The following is a 19,776-nucleotide window of genomic DNA, read 5'->3' on the forward strand; positions in this document are numbered from 1 at the left end:
GGAATAGAGGGGCTCTGAGGGGGATGGGGGAGGGGCGTAGAGGGGCTCTGAGAGGGGGAGGGGGAGGGCAGAGCAGGGCTCTGAGGGGGACGGGGAGGGGAATAGAGGGGCTCTGAGGGGGGACAGGGGGAGAGGCGTAGAGGGGCTCTGAGGGAGTGGGGCGGAGGACAGAGCGGGGCTCTGAGGGGGATGGGGGAGGGGCATAGAGGGGCTCTGAGGGGGGAGGGGGAGGGGCAGAACGGGGCTCTGAGAGGGGCTCTGAGGGGGAAGGGCAGAGCAGGGCTCTGGGGGGGGGAGGGGCATGGAGGGGCTCTGACAGGAGTGATGCATCAGTCCACCAGCAGGGACACAGGCTAGGACTGGTTGGGGGGAGCTGGAGAGGCAGGATTCACCTAGCCCTGGGCTCTCTCACCCTCGTCTCTGCAGGAGCTGTGGGCACGGCTCCTGGGGTACGTTACCCGCACCCCCTACACTGATTCCATGACCCCCCTGTGCCGCTGCCTGAGGATCCTGGCCGAGAAGCGGCAGCAGCACAGACAAGCAGCCCACGACTGCAGGGAGCCAGGTCAGTGCGGCAGCACTTGGCCCCTGGGATCACAGCCCCAAGCTGCCCCAGTCATGGGCATGGGGGCCCTGGGGTACCAGCGGGGTTCTGCTAGGGGAGGGCAGGCCCCAGGGAGCCCCTAGTGTCCTCTCCCACCGTGCAATGGGAGCTGTTCTCCATGGGATGCAGAGGCGGGGCGGCAGGGGGGTCCTGAGGGCAGTCCCTGGGGGAGAAGGCCACATGTCTGCACCTCTGCATATGCTCTGCAGTGCTGCTGCTGGTCAGATGTGCCCACCCCTACCCCCAGCACAGCTCTGCTAGTGGCTGCCCTGCTGCTCTGCCCCTGTCCAGGTTCCCGGCAATCCCCCTGTGTGGCGTGGGGGTCATGGAGCAGCCTGGGCAGCAGGGGAGATGCAAAACCCTGTCCCACTGATGCAGATGGCCCCACTCCCATCAGGAGGGCACACTGGCTCTGGAAGAGCGGTGCCCCAAACTTGACTGCTCACAGCTTTTTTTCCATCTTTTCCCAGTGGCATCTCCGACTCCCCAGCAGCTGCTGGCCCGGCTCCTGGTGAGTGACTCACTGTGACGTTATTGACATAAGCTGGGACCGTATAGATCATTGTTGCAACCAAAGTCCTGTAGTGGCACCAAATCTTGTATAAAGGGGGTCAAATGAGGTGTCTAAGACCAGGTTATGGTTTGCTGGTTATGATTATGCTGTCTATATATGTATCATTTTTATAGTTAAAAATTATGAATATTGGCTCTATACTGTCTGTATTTCAAACCTGTGCTATGCTTCTGGGGAACACTCCAGACAAGTTGGTGTCAGCTCTGCCTAGCCTGCTTGGTGGCCCATTAAGGACCATCAGCTACACAGCTGACCCAGTGAGAGAAGGCAGACATGCCTTGGGACTCAGCAAGGTGTGCAGGGACCTGCCTAAGGACAGAACTCTGAGGGTTTTCCAGGCCATGGGATGGGCAGCTTGTCTTTGGGACAAAGAAAGAAAGACCACATGGCAAGAGACTATAAAAAGCTGCTGCAGCTCCTCCATCTTGTCTTCAATCCTGCTTCTTACCTCTGGAGGGACTTTGCTACACTGAAGCTTTGAACGAAGGACTGAAAGACCCATCCCAGCTGTGGATGTTCTCCAGAGACTTGATTTGAACCTGCAGTTTATTCTATCACTGCTGCAAGCCTGAACCAAGAACTTGGCCATTACTGTATGTCATTGATTCCACTGAACCAATTCTAGCTCTCATCTCTATTTCTTTCCTTTTATGAATAAACCTTTCAATTTTAGATTCTAAAGGATTGGCAACAGTGTGATTTGTGGGTAAGATCTGATTTGTATATTGACCTGGGTCTGGGGCTTGATCCTTTGGGATTGAGAGAGATCCTTTTTTCTTTTACTGGGGTATTGGTTTTCATAACCGTTTGTCCCCATAACGAATGGCACTGGTGCGGATACTGGGAAACTGGAGCGTCTAAGGGAATTGCTTGTGTGACTTGTGGTTAGCCAGCGGGGTGAGACCAAAGTCTGCTCTGTTGGCTGGTTTGTTTTGCCTTAGAGGTGGAAAAACCCCAGCCTTGGGCTGTAACTGCTCTGCTTTAAGCAATTTGTCCTGAATTGGCACTCTCCGTTGTGTCCCACCAGAACCAGCATTGTTACAGTGGCGTAGTCGTGCTAGGATCCACAGAACTAGGTCAATTAAACTTTGGGTCAGAACCCCACGCTATCCAAATTTGAATTTTGGTATTGAGAGTTTGGTTGGTTAAAGAGCAGTTGCAATGGGTGAGCAAAGAGCATATGAGGGCCTTGGCAAAAAAGCCCTGGAACATTTGTCTTCAGAAAAGGGGATAAGCTTTAGAAAGAAAGCTACGAATCAAGAACTGAGAGATCTGTTAATGGCCAGTGATCAGAAGGCAGGAGCAAGCCCTTACCTGATGCTAAAGAAGCTGCAGAAGCAATGAAACTGCAAGCTCTGAGAGACGGCCTGCAGTTGGAACATGAACAAAAACTGGCAGAAATTCGAATGAGAGAGAAGCAAGCCTTTGCCCATCTGGAGAAGGAGGCTGATGAAAGAAAGGAAAGGGCTCGCAGGGGGCATCTGGAGCTGCTGGCTGCTGAGGAGAAAGCTCAACAAATGCAACAGGAGTCTCACCAGATGCAGCAGGAGACGGCTAGACTCCAGCTCCACATCAAAAAAGCAATGGAAGAACAGCAGAAACTGTATCCTCTTGAAAGTCCAGTTTATAACTATGTTGATATATTGTATTACTCTGAGCAGTTTTCTGTGTTTAAGCAGTTTTCCTATGGCGAGGGAGAGGGGGATTCTAACCTGGTGGGAAATAGCTTTTTGTCTGTGCAAAAAAGCTGTTTGTCTATGAATGAAGTTTCTGAATGTTTGCCTAATGTCTCAGAAGTGAATCTGGAATTAAATCAAGCACAGAAAGATCTCATTGGTCAGGAAAATGTTTCTCAGGAGCAGATTAAAGTGAAGGGTGAGGTTAAAGCCCTAACTGAGGAAGGAAAGGGTAGATTTTTGATGGGTGATGGATTGTTGGCTAGTGCAGCTTGTAAAAGTGAACCTGAAACAGGTAACTGTGATTTGCTGGAAGTAGCTCAGTGTAGTGAAGAGAGCAGCAGTTTATCTGTGCTGAGTGGCAATGTGCCTGGGAAGGAAAGTTTGGATGAGCCTAGGCAGCCTTGTGAGCTGATGGCTTTGTCTAGTCAGCAGTTTCGGAAAGCGAGGATAGTGGAAGATGAGTGTCCCTGTACCTTACCTGTTACCTGTGTGGAGAATTGGGACAGTGAAGGAAATGTGCCTGTGTCTGTCAGGGGTATTGACTTGCCTATGGAGGGAGCTACCCCAGTCTCCAAGCAATTGTCTGCAAACAGCCCTGTGTGCTGGGACAAGGGAAATGAGATCCCAAGCTGTGTGTCTGGTAAAGGAGAATGCGTCTCCCACTCTTCTTTGTCTGTGGAGCAGACAGAAGGGGCCTTTCAGCCTGTGATGGTTGAGAATAGCGCAGTTGTCTGAGTTGTTTCTGGATTCCACTAAAGCCCAGGAAGGGAATGGTCCTAAGTTTGCGTCTGTTAGGGAGACTAGCACTGTAACTAGGTTGCATCCAGTTAGTTTCTTAGCAAAATCCCAGAGACCAGACAAGTCTGGTGCTTGTATTTTGCCTATTGCTAATGTGTGGCTGGGAAAGCAACTTTGTCTGATCAGCGTGATACCCTAGCCAGGGCACAAGGAGAGCATAAAAGTGATTTGATTGTGTTACCTACTGATGGTGTGGAAACTTGTAGCAAGAAGAAAAAGATTCCTGAACTTGTGTATGGCAAAGGGAAGGAGAATGATTCTGATCTTTGACTATGAAATCTAGCAGTTTGCCTGAAAGGGGATTGTGTAGAAATCTGCCTGATGAGTCAAAGGTGATCCTGGATGTAAATAGAAAAGGAGTACTTGTGGCACCTTAGAGACTAACTAATTTGTTAGTCTCTAAGGTGCCTCAAGTACTCCTTTTCTTTTTGCGAATACAGACTAACACGGCTGCTACTCTGAAACCTGGATCTAAATGAGACCCAGAAAGAGTCTGTTGTTGCTCAGGGAAGTGTTCCTTTAGAGCAAGCCCTAGGTGAAGAGGGTAAGGGAAAAATTTCTGTGAGGGGTGAGTTGTTGCTTAAAGAAGTTCCTGAGGAAAGGAATCCTCATGGTAGTCTTTGCAAGCAGTTTGCTGTAGCTAGCTGAAGGCTGTGAAAGTGATTTAATCAAGAAAGTTTCCGTTCCTAATGGCCAGGAATTTTCTGTTGTGAATGGATCCACTGACTTTCCTGTTGAAAGATCCAGTGTGGATAGCTTTGAGAAGGTCTCAGATGGAGTGAAAGCTGTTAAGAAAGTTGAAGAGTCCTATAACCAAGTGGCTGTGTTTGGCCAGCTTGTTGGGGAGACAAGGTTGTTGAGAGAGGAATGTCTCCATGCTGATTCTTTGAGTGAACAGACTGTGTCTCGGGTTCAGAGGGAAAACTGGGTAGCTGAGTCTGCAAAGCAGAACAGTTGTGCAGTTAATATCTCGAGAATGCAGGGGATGGCAGGTATACTCTCATCTCTAGACACTTTTTGGATAAGACCTGTAGTCTCTCAGTGAACTTAACATCTGATTCCATGTGGAAGCAGAGGTTGGTAAGGGAAGGACAACAGAACTTTGAGTCTAGCTTGTTAGTGAAAATGGATGGTTTCTCTTTCAGACAGAGCCCAGCCTTGGAATTGGTAGCAATTAAGGATCTGAAAACTGGTGAACTGGCTCCTGTCTGTGGTAATGCAAATTACTTGGCTGGCAGGGAGAAGGACTTGCTAATAGCTGTTAGCACAGAGAGCACACCCAATCAGCCAGTGAATTATGTTAAGCAAGAGGAATCAGGGTTTGATCCTTCAGGACAGGGAGGAAAGAGAGACCTTAATTTTGCAAAGGGAAGCCACAGGCTAACCCTAAAAGTCCCAAACCCCAATAGTATTGAGCCAAAGGTGTGAATAACAAACATGAATGTAGATGAAAGAAAAGGAGTACTTGTGGCACCTTAGAGACTAACCAATTTATTTGAGCATAAGCTTTCGTGAGCTGTAGCTAATGAAAGCTTATGCTCAAATAAATTGGTTAGTCTCTAAGGTGCCACAAGTACTCCTTTTCTTTTTGCGAATACAGACTAACACGGCTGCTACTCTGAAACATGAATGTAGATGGACACTTGGGATGAATTTGTTATTGCTCATGGTAATTTTGGTAACTAATACAGTGCTATTACCAATAACTGTAAACAATGTGCCTAATCTTTTGGAAAATCCCTTGAACATGGTAAAAGGAATACATGAGAACACGCTTTGTGTTAAGAGGCCTTGCTATACTGATGGTTCACAGTTAATGCCTGTAAACAGTATTGGAACTTTTCGCAGGGGAAAGACATTCCAAACCTGATGTGCTGTATAAAAAGGGAAACTGAGGCACACTACCATATTGCTTTAATGGCTAACTGCCAAGATTCCTGTACTATAAAATACAGTAATATCTACATTAAGATGATGTTAATTGGGTTCCAAACATTTGCTAGAGTTTGTATGGATAAAGTAGTCATGTCCTTTAGCTCTTGGCAAGATCACATGAGACATACAGGAACCATGCTGGAAAAGCAGATCCAATCAGCTATTGTTCTAACCATGTTTTACCTTGAGTTTGTAAAGAGATTCAATCATGTTATTGAACATGACTTTGATAAACCATTTCGGTTATACACCAATACTTGCTGTAGTAAGACAGAACCAAGGATGGGGAGCTCTTGGGATGCAGTCAGTGATGGTTGTGTCATCCTTTCCTGCATCAATTTTGCGTTGGGGGTGTGACGTTATTGACATAAGCTGGGACCGTATAGATCATTGTTGCAACCAAAGTCCTGTAGTGGCACCAAATCTTGTATAAAGGGGGTCAAATGAGGTGTCTAAGACCAGGTTATGGTTTGCTGGTTATGATTATGCTGTCTATATATGTATCATTTTTATAGTTAAAAATTATGAATATTGGCTCTATACTGTCTGTATTTCAAACCTGTGCTATGCTTCTGGGGAACACTCCAGACAAGTTGGTGTCAGTTCTGCCTAGCCTGCTTGGTGGCCCATTAAGGACCATCAGCTACACAACTGACCCAGTGAGAAAAGGCAGACATGCCTTGGGACTCAGCAAGGTGTGCAGGGACCTGCCTAAGGACAGAACTCTGAGGGTTTTCCAGGCCATGGGATGGGCAGCTTGTCTTTGGGACAAAGAAAGAAAGACCACATGGCAAGAGACTATAAAAAGCTGCTGCAGCTCCTCCATCTTGTCTTCAATCCTGCTTCTTACCTCTGGAGGGACTTTGCTACACTGAAGCTTTGAACGAAGGACTGAAAGACTCATCCCAGCTGTGGATGTTCTCCAGAGACTTGATCTGAACCTGCAGTTTATTCTATCACTGCTGCAAGCCTGAACCAAGAACTTGGCCATTACTGTATGTCATTGATTCCATTGAACCAGTTCTAGCTCTCATCTCTATTTCTTTCCTTTTATGAATAAACCTTTCAATTTTAGATTCTAAAGGATTGGCAACAGTGTGATTTGTGGGTAAGATCTGATTTGTATATTGACCTGGGTCTGGGGCTTGATCCTTTGGGATTGAGAGAACCTTTTTTTCTTTTACTGGGGTATTGGTTTTCATAACCGTTTGTCCCCATAACGAATGGCACTGGTGGGGATACTGGGAAACTGGAGTGTCTAAGGGAATTGCTTGTGTGACTTGTGGTTAGCCAGCGGGGTGAGACCAAAGTCTGCTCTGTTGGCTGGTTTGTTTTGCCTTAGAGGTGGAAAAACCCCAGCCTTGGGCTGTAACTGCTCTGCTTTAAGCAATTTGTCCTGAATTGGCACTCTCCGTTGTGTCCCGCCAGAACCAGCATCGTTACACTCACACTGAGGGTGGGCCCCATCACTGGGGAGCAGCCCCTGCAAGTCTCAGGTCCTCATTGCCCTGGAGGGAGGGGCAGCCATGATGGGGTCCCTTATCTAGAGCTGCCCATATGGGGACATCCCTGTGCCCCCTCCCTGACTCCACCTTCTGAGCCCCTTGTTCAGGAGGAAGACGCTCAGCACATGTTTCTTGCACGGGTCCCATGCTGACCAGGGCCCGTTCTCTCCCCTCCCCAGTATGGAGGGGGCTCAGCTGGTGCAAGTCACCTCCTTTTCCTTCTCAGGTGCTGTCAGCATCCCCCTTCAAGGGAGAAGGGCGCGGAGTGGCTGCCCTGCTCCTGCTGAACGCCCTGCGCCCTGAGCTGTATGGGGACGAGGCCGAGCAGTGGTGGATGGAGATTCCAGCCATGGTCCACTATCTTGACGGTAACGGGTGGGGATGGGAGCAGCTGGGATGGGCAAAGGGAGAGCAGCAGACGGAACCGTCCTGCCAATGCCCGTTCCTATCGCAAGCAGTGGAGCCAGGGAGAGCACAAGGCCTCTTGGATTGTCGCACCTGCAGCCTGCTGCTGCGTGGTTAGGTCCCCGGATGTCCCATGGCAGGGGTTGGGATGGATCTGTAGAGAGGGGTCAAGAAAATACTTGGTGAGCAAGCAGAGTGAGGAATGGAGCAGGGAGAATAAGGTGTGAGCAGAGCTGAACTATGGGAGAGAGAGCTGCTGAGCACACAGCCAGCGCCCTGCAACCAGACTGGCTAGGGTTGGCTCCTGGGAAACCCAGATGGGACATGTCTTCCCTATGAGGCCATGCCACGTTGGAATAGGGTACCTCTGTCATGGGAGCAAGGGCAGGAACTCCAGTGTGGATGGGACCCCTGTGTAGAGATCCCCCATGCATGGCTGGAAGGGCAGGAACTCCAGAGCAGATGGGACCCCTGTGTAGGGACCTGCACAGTGTGAAGGGCAGGAGCTCTAGTGTGGATGGGACCCTGGTGTAGGGTCCCCTGGGAAGGACAGGATGCCAATGCAAATGGGATCCCAGTGGAGTCAAGGGGATCCAGAAGGGCATCCGTGGGGTGCTTTGTTAATGGCCAGCTTGGTACCCCTCTCTCTAGGACATAGCAAGTTCTCTCTGGACCAGACCGTGTGGGAGCACAAGCTGTTGGAGGTAACACGAGGACTTCTGTTCATTCTCCCAGCCCCAGAGTGGAGGAGCCCTGGGCTAGTTCCTCATGGAGGGACCTGGGTTAGAGAGTTGGAGTTTGGCCTGGTGTCCTTGGCCAGAATTTCCTGTTGCCCCCACCCACTGTTGGGCTGTTAAGCAGCTGCCATGCTCCACCCCAGAGGGGGTTGCATTTCACTGAAAAGGGGGTTCCCGTGTGTTACTGGAAAGAGCATTGGGACGAGCAGTGCTATGGAAGCGAGCGTTAGATCCTGGGCCAGGGCTGTCTCTGCTGGCACCCCTTGTGGTCAGGAGAGTTGCCCCAGCAGGTGATTTAGCACACTTGCTCTGCCAGTTCTTAAATGCCCAGCTCCTCAGTGCCCAGTGGTGAGAGCCCCCTTGCGTTTATCTGTGGGGGGAGTCCCTGCACTGGGAGTGGGAGCTGGAAGCCCCTGAGCTGGGCTCACTCGATGCTGGCCCCAGTGTCCTCCATCTAGAACCGCAGCTCAGGAGGGCTCTGTGGAGGCTGGAGGCCAGGATCCCTCATGCAGGTGAGAGCAAAGGTGGAGACTCTGCCCCTAAATGACCCCCCTTCGGCTCCTTTCCTCGCAGTTCCTCCGAAAGACCTTGGAGAGGAGCAAAGAGGGTGGCTGGAGCCAGGATCTGAGCCAGGAGCTGGGCCGGCAGATGGGCAGCTATGCCAGTGGCTCTGTGGAGAAGGTCAGTTCCCAGAGAAGGCCTCTCTAGCGCTGGGGGGCTCTGGGGAGGGGCAGGGGGTGCTGGGACAGTCCCACACGAGTGAGACCAAGCCCTGCAGTTCCCCCTGTGCATGTGGGGCCAGCCCCTGCCTGAAGCTACAGGTCCTGATCCTGGCCCAGGCTGGCGTGGCCTTCGCCCCAGCAATGGCACAGACCACCCTCACCGAGACTGGGGCTGGCCCCTCCCCTGCACTCTCTTTCAGGCTTTCCTCTGCAAGGTGCTGGGCACAGCCCTGGCCATGGGCAAGGATGTGGCTGCAGTGACAGGGCAGCTCCGGGAGCTGCTGCGCATGACCGACTATCTGAATGACACAGAGACGGAGGTGAGGGGCTGAGACCGCCTGCACCCCAGAGCACCCAGCAGCTCTGGAGGGCCCTTCCCCCAGGAAGAGGCCTGTGGCCTTGGTGTGCAATTGGAGCTCCTGGGAGTGACTAAGGAGTGACTGGAGCACTGGGCCCGGGGACTGGGGAGACTGGTCGTGGCTGGGAGCCCTGGCCCCGGGGAGGTGCTGATGGGTCTCAACTGACCCCGAGCTCTCACTCCCAGTGCCTTGGCTCCTGCCTGCAGCTCTGTGCCAGGGACCAGCTGGATGCCATCCTGAGAGCTCTGGGCGACTTTGAGGAGGAAATGGCAGAGGGGGAGGATTCCTGGCATCTCAGCCTGTGCAAGGTACAGCACCCCACCTTCTCCTAGCCCCCAACCCTGCCTGCATGGGGCTGTTGGCTGGGGTCCAGGCCAGCAAGGCACAGGCGCGTGGTGCAGAAGGGCTGGGCTGGGTTAGCCAAGTTTCTGATTGTCAGAGCCCACGGCTGGCCCAGCCAGAACCATGGTTCTGACCCTGTCTGGGTTGGGACATGGAGCCACTCTGTCGCCACATGGCTGGGGGGATCACCTGAGGGAACTGGTTAAGTAGGCAGGGATGAGGCTTGGGGTCACCGCCGGGGCATGTGAGGAGTGTATGGGGAGCCAGAGGTTTGTTCTTGGGTGGGGGGGTTGGCGCTGGACAGGGCCAGGGGGACGGGACAATGTTTATAGAATCTAGGGAACAATCTTCCCAGCCCGTGAGCCCCAAGGAAATGCCTGCCCAGGGCCTCTGGAGCTGAGGAGGGAAAGGCCTTTCCCCAGAAACGTTCCTGCTCTTCTCTTCCTTGTCCCAGGGCCTGGCCCCATGGGAGAGGGACAGAGTGAAGAGCGCCCTCCTGCTGTTCTACAGCAGTGCAGCAGCCCAGGCACCCCCCCAGCAGCTGCTCCCTCTGCTGGTGGATGAGATCGTACCCAAAATCCTGCACCATTACAGCACCAGCTCCCAGGTACCTGCCCGCAGCAGTTGGTCCCAACCTCCCTGCCACCTGCCTTCTGAGATTGGGCTCCCAGGACCTCACAGGATCGGGTCTCAGGCCATGGGGTGAGGGCACCATGGATTGAAGGGGCCACTGATGAGTCCAGGGCAGCCACGGGGTGAGGGGAGGGGGGGAGAAATGGATTGATGGGAGGATAGCGGGGATGGAAGGAGACAGCTGGGGCCCTGCTCACCTCTTAGGGCCCTGTGGCTCCCAGCCCAGCCCTCCTCCTTTCCCTGGGCCATATAGCTTTAAACCTGCACAGGGACCAGAGGGAGGTGGGTCTGAGGGCCCCCTGGCACAATGAGCATGGCTCCATGCTGCCCCCCCCCAGGGGGAGGTGGCTCTGGGGGCCCTGGCTTATCCCTGGAGGCTTCAATGCTGATGTCTGACAGCTGCTCCCATTTTGTTTTTCAGGCGCTGGGACTAAACGCCAGGCAGATGGTAACGAGCAGCGAGTATGATCCCAGTGTGTCCCCCAGGGCCCATGCAGCTCGGGCCGGGGCATCTGCATGAATTGTGGGAAGGCTGGGGCTGGGCCAGGCTGTGGGCTGCTGGCAGCCAGGCTCAGTCTCAGCCCTGGGGATGCTGGTGCATGGGACTAGTTTATGCTGCTGTTCCATGAATCTGGTTGAGTGTGCCCACAGCCAGGAAAGTACCGAGGGGCTGCCCCCAGGCCACTCGCTGCTGTGCGGGGGCTGCTGGTTCCATGAATCTGGTTCTGTGGGGTTGGGGTATTCATAAGCTTCTGGGCCCCTCCCCATCCGGGTGCCATATGACTTTGGGCCCTTCCTATGAGGGGCGTGATGGGGTGGCCAGGGTCCTCGCCTGGGTGGGGGGGGCCTCCCTGGATTGGGAGCCTGTACTCACCTCAAAGGGCTGGGGAGGCTGTGTCCAACTCTCATTCCCACTCTCCTCTCTGCGGGGATGTAGGACACGGCCCTTACTCTGCGCTTCATTGAGAGCATCTCCGCAGTCAGCCTGGCCGTCCAGAGGAGCGGGGAATCCCAACCCCACCAGCTTCCCCACAAACAGGTGCTGCTCAGCCAGTTGCTGGTGAGTGCGGGGATCCCCAGTCCTGGGGGAGCAACCTCATGGCCTCGGGGTTGCCCTGAGCTGGGGTCTCATTGCCCTGGCTCCAGCAGGCTAGGGCTCTGGGATAGAACTGGATAACTGTGTCCTTGAGAGTAGCTGGGGAGTGGGCTGCTCTCTGGAGGTCATCCCAACGCTGTCCAAACCTGCCCTGAGGCTGCTGGCAAGACGCAGAGGCTGGCTTGGGGTCAGGGGATGCAGTCCCATGGGCACTGGGAAGTTCCATCAGCCCTCCCCCCCCATCAATTCTGGGCATTATGTCAGTCCCCCGGGGGGGGGGAGTCCCATTGTCGCCCCCAGGGATACCATGGCCTCCCCCCATATTCTTGGTCTCTCTGTGTGTACTTCAGGAGATCATTAAGGCTGAGCCAAGGAGCTCCCTGCTCTCCACAGTTCGTCAGGAGGCAATGGTGGCCATCGGGCACCTGAGGTGGGTATTGCTCTGCCCCTAGCCCCCTCTACACCAGCTGGCACTTTGGTCATCCTTACTCATGGTGACTAGCATGGGCAAGCCCTGACATGGGCTGTTCTGGGCAGTGTATGAAGCAGGAGAGTGACCCCCATGGTGCCACTAGTGTGGGGAGAGCTGCCCAGCCTTCCTAGAGCCAGGGGCTCAGTTCCCAGGGTGGCCTGGGCCCCAGAGCTGAAAAAATCCCGTCGAGATCACTGGCACTCAGATCACTGCAGATTGCTCCTGATCTCCGCAGGAGAGCCCTATTGGGCACAGAGCCCCTGCCTGCTGGCAGATCAACCACTGCACACCCAAGAGAGCAAGGGGAGAACCCTGGGGAGAGGGGGGCAGGGATGGGGGCACTGGGGGAGCCCCAGGGGAAGGGAGGCAGGGAAGGAAGCAGGGGGAAGGGGTGTTGGCCTGGAGAGGTCTGTGGGTCTCTGCCCTGCCTCTAACACCTCCCGCCATGCTCTCTCCTGCCAGTAAAGTGAAGCAGCCACTGAGCCGTGAAAAGAATCAGGAGTTGATGGAGCAGTGCCTTGATAGTGTCTTCTCCCTGCCTCCCCAGGAGTTCACTGCAGATGTGGGGCCCATCCAGGTATGTGAAAGCCCGTCCTCCCTGCCCCTGACCGGGCACCCCCGCAGGGTCATGGTGCCTAGGCATCACTCCCCCGAGGGCTGGGCCTAGGTACCAGCCCCCTCTGCCCCTTGCCAGCCCCACCAGGGCCTCACTCCTCCCTCTGGTTTGTAGACTCTTTATGCCAGCACCATGGCCACCCTGGAGGGGCTAATGGAGATGTTGCTGGAGGAGGATGAGACGCCAGAGCGACTCCAGGGAACCTTCCGGGTGAGTGGGGGCTGGGCAGGGAGGTCTTCTGTCCAGACTCCTTGATGGCTCCTGTCACCTCAGGGTCCCCTGCCCGGAGTCTGGGAGAGTCAGGCTCAGCCTTTGCCCAACATGGGGCTCATTTCAGACAGGAGCTAGAGGGGGGAAGGACCCCACAGAAAAACCTCCTTGTCTGGGCAGAAACACTCCCTGGAGCACTGCACCCCAGAGGGAAGGGTGGTTGGACTGCCCCCACTTTCCTGGTCTCCATTGCTTTGAAGACCTGCACCGCCGGGGGGAGAGGAGCCACAGGCTGTCTGCACAGCCCCTCCCCCTTCAAGGGGCTGGGAGCCAAGCACTGCTCCGGGCATGGCCCAGGAGGTGCCATGCGGAGGCCTCTCCAGGTGCCATTCCCCACCCTCGCTGGGCCCCTCCTCCCCCAGGTGCAATTGGTGGGGGGTTTGCTCATTGCCCTGCTCTGCCCACAGCTCCTGCAGAGATGGCTGGTGTCAGAGCAGGTGTGGGAGCGTGCACGTGCCATGCGGGTCAGCACCCACCTGCTGAGGGCGTATCTCCAGATGGTTACCATCACCGTGAGTACCACCCCACCCGCCTGGCCCAGCGCCTGCCTGCAGCCAGCTCAGGCACTCTGCCTCTGCCCCAGGATATCCCCATGGGTCCCATATGGGGAAGGGCAGAGCAGGATCCCTGGGCCCCAGCAGCCCCCGCACAGCAGCGAGTGGCCTGGGGGCAGCCCCTCGGTACTTTCCTGGCTGTGGGCACACTCAGCCCCTGCGCGGAAAGGGCCTGCTCTCAGGAGCAGTCAGGCTGGTCCCTGGGAGCAGGCAACTGTTGGCAGAGTGAGGTCACTGTCTGGTATGGACCAGATCCTGGGCCGAGGCGAGGCGAGGGGCTGGTTGCACCCAGATGAAGCCCATTTGTTGTTCTCTTTCTTTTCCCAACCAGACACAGATACCTCCTGGCCAGTTCAGCGCCCTGGCTGGGACGCTGGGCCCCTACACCTGTGACTCACTGGGCAGCATCCGCCAGGGTGCAGGGGATGCCATCAGGTGCCTGCTAGACATACAAGGTGCGGAGGCCTCAGGGGCAGCGGGTGCCCTGGGGCAAATAGAGGGCATGGCCCGGGGGTGGCATGGGGCATCGCCCAGAGGTGCCCTGGGGCAAATAGAGGGCATGGCCCAGGGGTGTCCCGGGGTGAATAGAGGGCCCATTCAGGGTATGGCATTGCAGATGCCTTGGGGTGAATAGAGGGCCAGACACAAGCATGTGCCAGGCTCAATGCCATGAGGGGCTGGGCCCCCAGCCTCAGCAGCTCCGGGTGCACTAATAATGGCACCCAAGGGGCAGTGGCTCGGGCCCACAGGCCAGGCTAAGCATCTTCCCCTGGTTGATTCCTGCAGTTATCAAGCAGCCTTGGACCCTGAGGGGCCAAGATAAGGAGTGGGTGCTGCGGTGCATGTGTCAGGAGCTGCAGAGTGCAGATCCCGGCAAGGTGTGGGATGCATCTATCAAACTGGCCAAAGTAAGGACTCCAAGAGCTGAGTCAGGCAGCTACTGGACTGGGCCACCTGGGGAGGGGGCTACTGGGCTGAGCTGCTTGTAGGAGGCCGGGCGGCTGGGGCAATAAGCTGGCAACTGGGAGGCTCCTTGTCAGTAACCAGGAGGGGATTCACAGGGGCATGCTGGGTGACAGCGTGGATCTCTCATGGGCAAAAGCAAGGGGCAGAACCAGGAACTCCACTATCTGGATGCGGGATGCCCCAGCACTGAGCAGACTTCCCACGCCCCTCCCAGCACACAGGCTCTGGCTGGATCTCTGGGGCAGGGATTCTCCCCAGAGGGGCCAGCAGCCTGAAGGGGAGAGCAGCCAGGGACAGCCCTACTCCCTGCTCATGGCCAAACTCTCCCTGGGGCCCTGCCTGGCTGAGGAGTGAGCAGAAACCCCAGGCCATGGCTGTGCCCCTCTCTTTGCAGATCGTCAGCAGGGCCCTGCCCAAGGCGGAGATCCTGCCCTTCACCCAGACCCTGCTGGAGAGCCTGGGGGCCGTGAGCCAGGCCTGTGACCAGGCCAGTGTCCTGTGGTTTCTCACGCTCCTGACAGACCGCGCCAGTGACCTGAAGGACACAGTAAAGCTGGGCTGGCCGTGGGTGTTTGGGGCTGGGTTTGTGGCAGCGGGGCTCCCTGAGACTGTCTGTCAGGGGCTCTGATCAAGAGCTGCAGGGAAGCAGCAGCCCCTTCCCCCAGGCACGGGGAGGGGAGGGGACAGGGGCTGGGTGAGCAGAGGATGATATGTGATGGGGAGGAGCTGGCTGGGGGGCCAAGTGAGTGGCAGAAGATATGTGGTAGGGAGGCTTCTCCGCTGCTGGCGTTCCCGAGGAGTGGGCCAGGGTAACCTCTCTGTCACGGCCAGGTCCAGGCCATCCTGAGCATCACCAGCACCTACCTGCGCTGCACGGAGGACCCTGAGCCGAGAGGGCTCCTGGCCCAGGCAGTCTCACTGCTGGCTCAGCACCACCAGGAGACTGTGGTCACCTACCTCCTACAGCGCCCCCTGCCAATGGATAGGTGAGTGCAGCACCTGGCCCAGCACAGGCCTCCTAGCGGTGGGGTGAGCCACATGCCACATGTACCAGGGAGCAACCCAGGAGGTGCCCTTTGCCCCACATCCCTGGTCCAAGGGCTGATGTGATTCCACAGCTTGGGCAAGGTTCCTCAGCTCTTTCCTAGCGAGGGTTACCCCTCGCCCACCCCCACCCCTCCGATCTCTGGGGCAACAGCAGGGGGAACAGGTGCAGGCTGGCCCTAAACACAAGCCAGGGGTACGCCCACATCTAGCCCAACACTTTTGGGGTCCTGCTGAGTCAGCCTCACTTCCTGCTCCACATGCGCTTCAAGGTCACGGGTCCAAGTTTAGACCCCCAAACTCCTCCAGCCACTGGGGGCGCAGGGCTGGGAGAGGTCTGACCCGCTCTGGCCTGGGACTCCGGAGAAGCTGAGTCCCCTAAGCTGGGCCCTGACTGCCAAAGGAGCATGAGAGGGGCAATAAAGCCAGAGACTGGTCTCTCTGACCTCCTCTTTGAGCTGCCCACAGCCTTTCACCCCAGGGCATTAGAGTGGGCCCTGCCCACACAAAGGTCCCCAGCCGCAGCGAGGTGGTGTCTGGGCCTGGAGCGGGGGCTCCCACTGACAGATGTCTCTGGGTCTGCTATGCTCTAGGGACAGCAAGGAGCTCTGGGCAGCTCTGGCTGCTGAGGATTTCTTCCAGGATATCCTAAAGGATTTGCTAGACCGGATCCCCAGGGGGCCAGCAGCAGAGCAAGGGGCTGAGACCCAGGAGGTAGCAGTTGCCAGTCCCCTCTCGGTGAGTGCAGGGGGGCTGTGGGTATGGCAATTACAGGGAGGGGACAGCCAGCCCCCATCCTCCACCAGCACTGGGCTCTGGGACAACTACCTGAAGGGGGGTTCCAAAGAGGATGGATCCTGGTCTCAGTGGTAGCTGATGACAGAACAAGGAGCAATGGTCTCAAGCTGCAGTGGGGGAGGTCTAGGTTGGATATTAGGAAACACTATTTCACCTGGAGGGTGGTGAAGCACTGGAATGGGTTCCCTAGGGAGGTGGTGGAATCTCCATCCCTTAGAGGTTTTTAAGTCCCGGTTTGACAAATCCCTGACTGGAAGGATTTAGTTGGGGTTGGTCCTGCTTTGAGCCCCCTGGCCTCCTGAGGTCTCTTCCAACCCTAATCTTCTATGACCCAGTCCATGGGCTGCTGGATCCCGTTGCTGGCTGGGCAGGGAGTTGCTAGGTCCTTCCAGGGCAGATTTCATGGAAGGAAGAAGGCCCTGGATTGGCATAAGGCACAGACCCCTCTGGGGCAGGCTTGCCCCCTCCTCTCTCCACAGACCCTTCTGGGGCAGAGAAGGGCCCATGGGCCATGTCAGCCAGGGGAGTGGAGCTGGGGGAGGGTAGCTCCTGTTAACGCTGTGTGGGCCTGTCCCACAGGTGGTCTGTGCCATCGGCGAGGTGGTGATGGGGGCAGCGGTCGGGAATGCGCTGGGCTGGCTGCTCCCTGAGCTCTGCTGTGCCCTCCTGTACCAGCTCAGCCGCACCCTGGACAGCGACACGCCATTGCCCTCCAGGGCTGGGAGACCCCTGGCCGGCCCAAAGGGAGCTGCACCCCCACCCTCCACCCCCCGCAGGTAATGTCTGGGGCAAGGGCACCCCTCTCCCACCCCTGCAGGTAGCATCTGGGGCAAGGGCACCCCTCTCCCACCCCTGCAGGTAGCATCTGGGGCAAGGGCACCCCATCCCCACTCCTCACAGGTTAAGCCTGGGGCAAGGGCACTCCACCCTCTGTCCCCCACAGGTAGCGTTTGGGGCAAGGCATCCCTATCGACCCCAGCCCCCCACCCCTAACCAGCAATTAGGGTGACCCTATGTCCCAATTTTATAGGGACAGTCCTGATTTTGGGGGCTTTTTTCTATATAGGCACCTATTCCCCCCACCCCCCACTCCCTGTCCCGATTTTTTACACTTGGTATCTGGTCACCCTACCAGCAATGCCCAAGGACAAGGCCGCCCCCACCCGTCATAGGTGTTGTCTGAGAACAAGGACACCCCTTCCCATTCTGCACCGGCATCCCCTCAGAGGAAACACCCAGGGGCAAGAACACCCCCCAGGTCCCCATCTGTCCCATCCTGCAGTCAGTGCCCGGGAAGGATCTGGTGCCGCTAGCCCCATGGTCTGCCGCTGACAGGATCCCTCTGGCCTCTGCCCTCCCCCATCTCTGCTCTGCTCCCCCGCTTCAGCTGTGCCCCTTAGCCTGGGCAGTGGGGCTGAGCCCTGGGATTCAGCCAGCTGGGTTCTGATTTCAGTCTTGCCTCATTCTCTAGGCATTTCTGGCCAAGTCCCAGGCCCTCTCTGGGCCTCATTTTCCCCCTCTGTCCATGGGGGTTAGTGACACATGGGGGGCACAGGGCTGAGGATAGCCAGGCAGCTGGATCCTGCATCCCCGTTCACCAGAGCAGCCCTGCTGTCTCCCCAGCCTGATGGTGGTGGCACTCAGAGCCGTGCTCGCTAAGGGCCTGCAGGATGTGTCCAGGACCCTGGACAAGGAGCAAGGCTGGCGCCTTCTGGAGGATCCCCGCAGCTTCCCCGAAGGTGTCTCCCTGCTGGCGAGGTGAGGAGTGGGCCTCCAGCCCTTCTGCTGTCTCTCTGCAGAGTCCCCAGTGGTGTGCTAGACCCTGGGCCTCCACTTTCTGCAAGGCAGACTGCTCCAAGACTGGGCCCTCCCCATGCCGCTGAGTTCAGGCCCCTGTGAAGTGAGGCAGCGATGCAGGGCAGTGACTAGTGGCCAGGGATACAGGAATTCATGGCAAAGCAGAGCTCCTCTGTGGGTCTGTGCTGGACAGCACCTCTCTCTCGGGGGCCAAGACTCCTGGACTCATCTGTCCCTGCCTGGCTAGAGCTCCCAAACCCCGGTCTGCCGCATGGCAGCCCCTCATCTCCCAGCCCCGTCCCACTGTGATCACTACTCCCTTTGGCTGCCAGGCCTTATGGTGGGTCTTCCACTGCATCTCCCAGGCAGCATCTCTCTGAGAGCTCATTCCTACGCTGCAGTCTATGGGCCATTTACCCAACTCTTGCTGCTCCCCGGTCCAGAGGGGAAGGGAACCCCTTCACACCAGTGGGTAGCAATCCAGAGAGAGGGGAAACAGAGTCACACATCCTTTGCAGAAAAATATTCCAAACCTTTCTGCCTCCTCCACAGTGACTCTGCGGCCCTTGGGCGGAGGAGCTGGTTTGGGCCCACTCACCCCACGAGGTGCTCAGAGCCCCTGCAGTTGGCTCTTGCTTAGCTCTGCCAGCCCAGACACTGCCCAGACTCACCCCCACTGCTCTGTACACAGGGCTCTGGTGCAGGTGGGCGAGGCACCACTGGAGAGGATCCTGCAGCTCCTGTTCCCGTCCCTGAGCTCCCCATGTGAGGACTGGAGAGTCACTGGCACAGCCTTCTACTCTGAGGTGAGACGGGCCCCAGATGGGCTCTCCCCAGGGTGCTGCCTGGGCGGGTAATGGGGTGGGCACGGGGTGGGGAGGCAGCTGGGCAGGCAATGGGATGGGCCCAGGGGTTGTGTTCTCCCTCCATTTTACATAGAACCCCCTGAGAGCCATCACCCCCTGGCACTTCTGCTGTGCCCCTTGTTCTCTAACAGTGGCACATTGAGGGCGCGTTCTGCCCCTTCTTTCAGGGGAGCAGGGCCCCACTGCCCTGCACATGGGGGGCAGGATTTTGGGAGGCTGGGCAGAGGCTGAGCAACCCCGCTCTAGGCCCTTGCACCCCAGGGTCCCTTGCTGCACCCCTGCTTCGTTCCAGCTGGGAGTAGCCCCCGTCCATTGTGCTGGGAATCAGAACCAACACCAGGGCAGGCCCTGCTCTCCCTTCTCTGGCTGCACCCTGCTTGACACCCCGTTGGGGAGAGCAGAGTCCAGCCCAAAGGAGTTCGCCCTCCAGCCCAGGCTGCCTGGCTCGCCCTCCTCCTCGCTGGGTGGATGAGCAGCCAGACAGCACCCTGAAGTCACAGGCTGGCACTGGCCGTGGACCCAAATGGCTGCCCTGAGCCAAAGCCCCACGGACTGTGGGAAAGGAGGATCCCAGCTGTAGGACTGGCCCATTCAGTGCACTCCGCCCCTCCCATCAGGCCAGGCCAGGCCTTGGCAGACCCCGGGCAGCAGCAGAGGCAGGTTATCCTGGGAGCCAGAGAGAGCTACAGGGTCTGGCCTGGAGAAACTCCCTGGAGAGCCAGCCCAGCCACGCCCATCTCCTCTCCAGCTAGGCTGGGACAGGGGAGTGAGACTGGAGGGCTGGGTCCTGTGCCCACTCTGCCACTGGCCCCTCAGTGAGTCACTTCCCCGCTCGCTGCCTCAGTTTTCCCAGCTGCTAAGAGGACAGTGAGACACACGCACCCCCTGTGTGCAATGCGCTGAGCCCGGGGGAGAGTCACCCCACCCCATGAGAGTGCCGAGAGGCACTGTGGTGCCTGTCAGAGCTGAACCCCCCAGCCCAGAGCCGGAGGGAGCTGGGGCTG

The 19,776-nt window shown here is 56.9% G+C and overlaps 1 protein-coding gene across 1 annotated transcript in view; it reads left to right on the plus strand.

Moving 5' to 3' along the window:
- The window catches only part of LOC311532600 (maestro heat-like repeat-containing protein family member 2A), a gene marked incomplete at both ends in the record, with an annotated part of 35,772 nt that overhangs the window by 15,835 nt on the left and 161 nt on the right, over nt 1-19,776 (plus strand). Inside the window, 22 exons of the mRNA XM_084651172.1 lie at nt 427-565; nt 1,075-1,115; nt 7,322-7,463; nt 8,152-8,315; nt 8,811-8,918; nt 9,160-9,286; nt 9,579-9,626; nt 10,255-10,362; nt 10,715-10,755; nt 11,231-11,353; nt 11,740-11,819; nt 12,324-12,438; nt 12,592-12,687; nt 13,155-13,259; nt 13,633-13,756; nt 14,088-14,209; nt 14,662-14,814; nt 15,099-15,253; nt 15,905-16,049; nt 16,689-16,885; nt 17,733-17,867; nt 18,598-18,712. Of these exons, the coding sequence (XP_084507298.1) occupies nt 427-565; nt 1,075-1,115; nt 7,322-7,463; nt 8,152-8,315; nt 8,811-8,918; nt 9,160-9,286; nt 9,579-9,626; nt 10,255-10,362; nt 10,715-10,755; nt 11,231-11,353; nt 11,740-11,819; nt 12,324-12,438; nt 12,592-12,687; nt 13,155-13,259; nt 13,633-13,756; nt 14,088-14,209; nt 14,662-14,814; nt 15,099-15,253; nt 15,905-16,049; nt 16,689-16,885; nt 17,733-17,867; nt 18,598-18,712 (2,583 nt within the window). The remainder of the gene's footprint in view (nt 1-426; nt 566-1,074; nt 1,116-7,321; nt 7,464-8,151; nt 8,316-8,810; nt 8,919-9,159; nt 9,287-9,578; nt 9,627-10,254; nt 10,363-10,714; nt 10,756-11,230; nt 11,354-11,739; nt 11,820-12,323; nt 12,439-12,591; nt 12,688-13,154; nt 13,260-13,632; nt 13,757-14,087; nt 14,210-14,661; nt 14,815-15,098; nt 15,254-15,904; nt 16,050-16,688; nt 16,886-17,732; nt 17,868-18,597; nt 18,713-19,776) is intronic.

The sequence above is a fragment of the Lepidochelys olivacea genome (genome assembly GCF_965140295.1).
Source record: "Lepidochelys olivacea isolate rLepOli2 genome assembly, chromosome: 17".
NCBI classification, from domain to species: domain Eukaryota; kingdom Metazoa; phylum Chordata; order Testudines; family Cheloniidae; genus Lepidochelys; species Lepidochelys olivacea.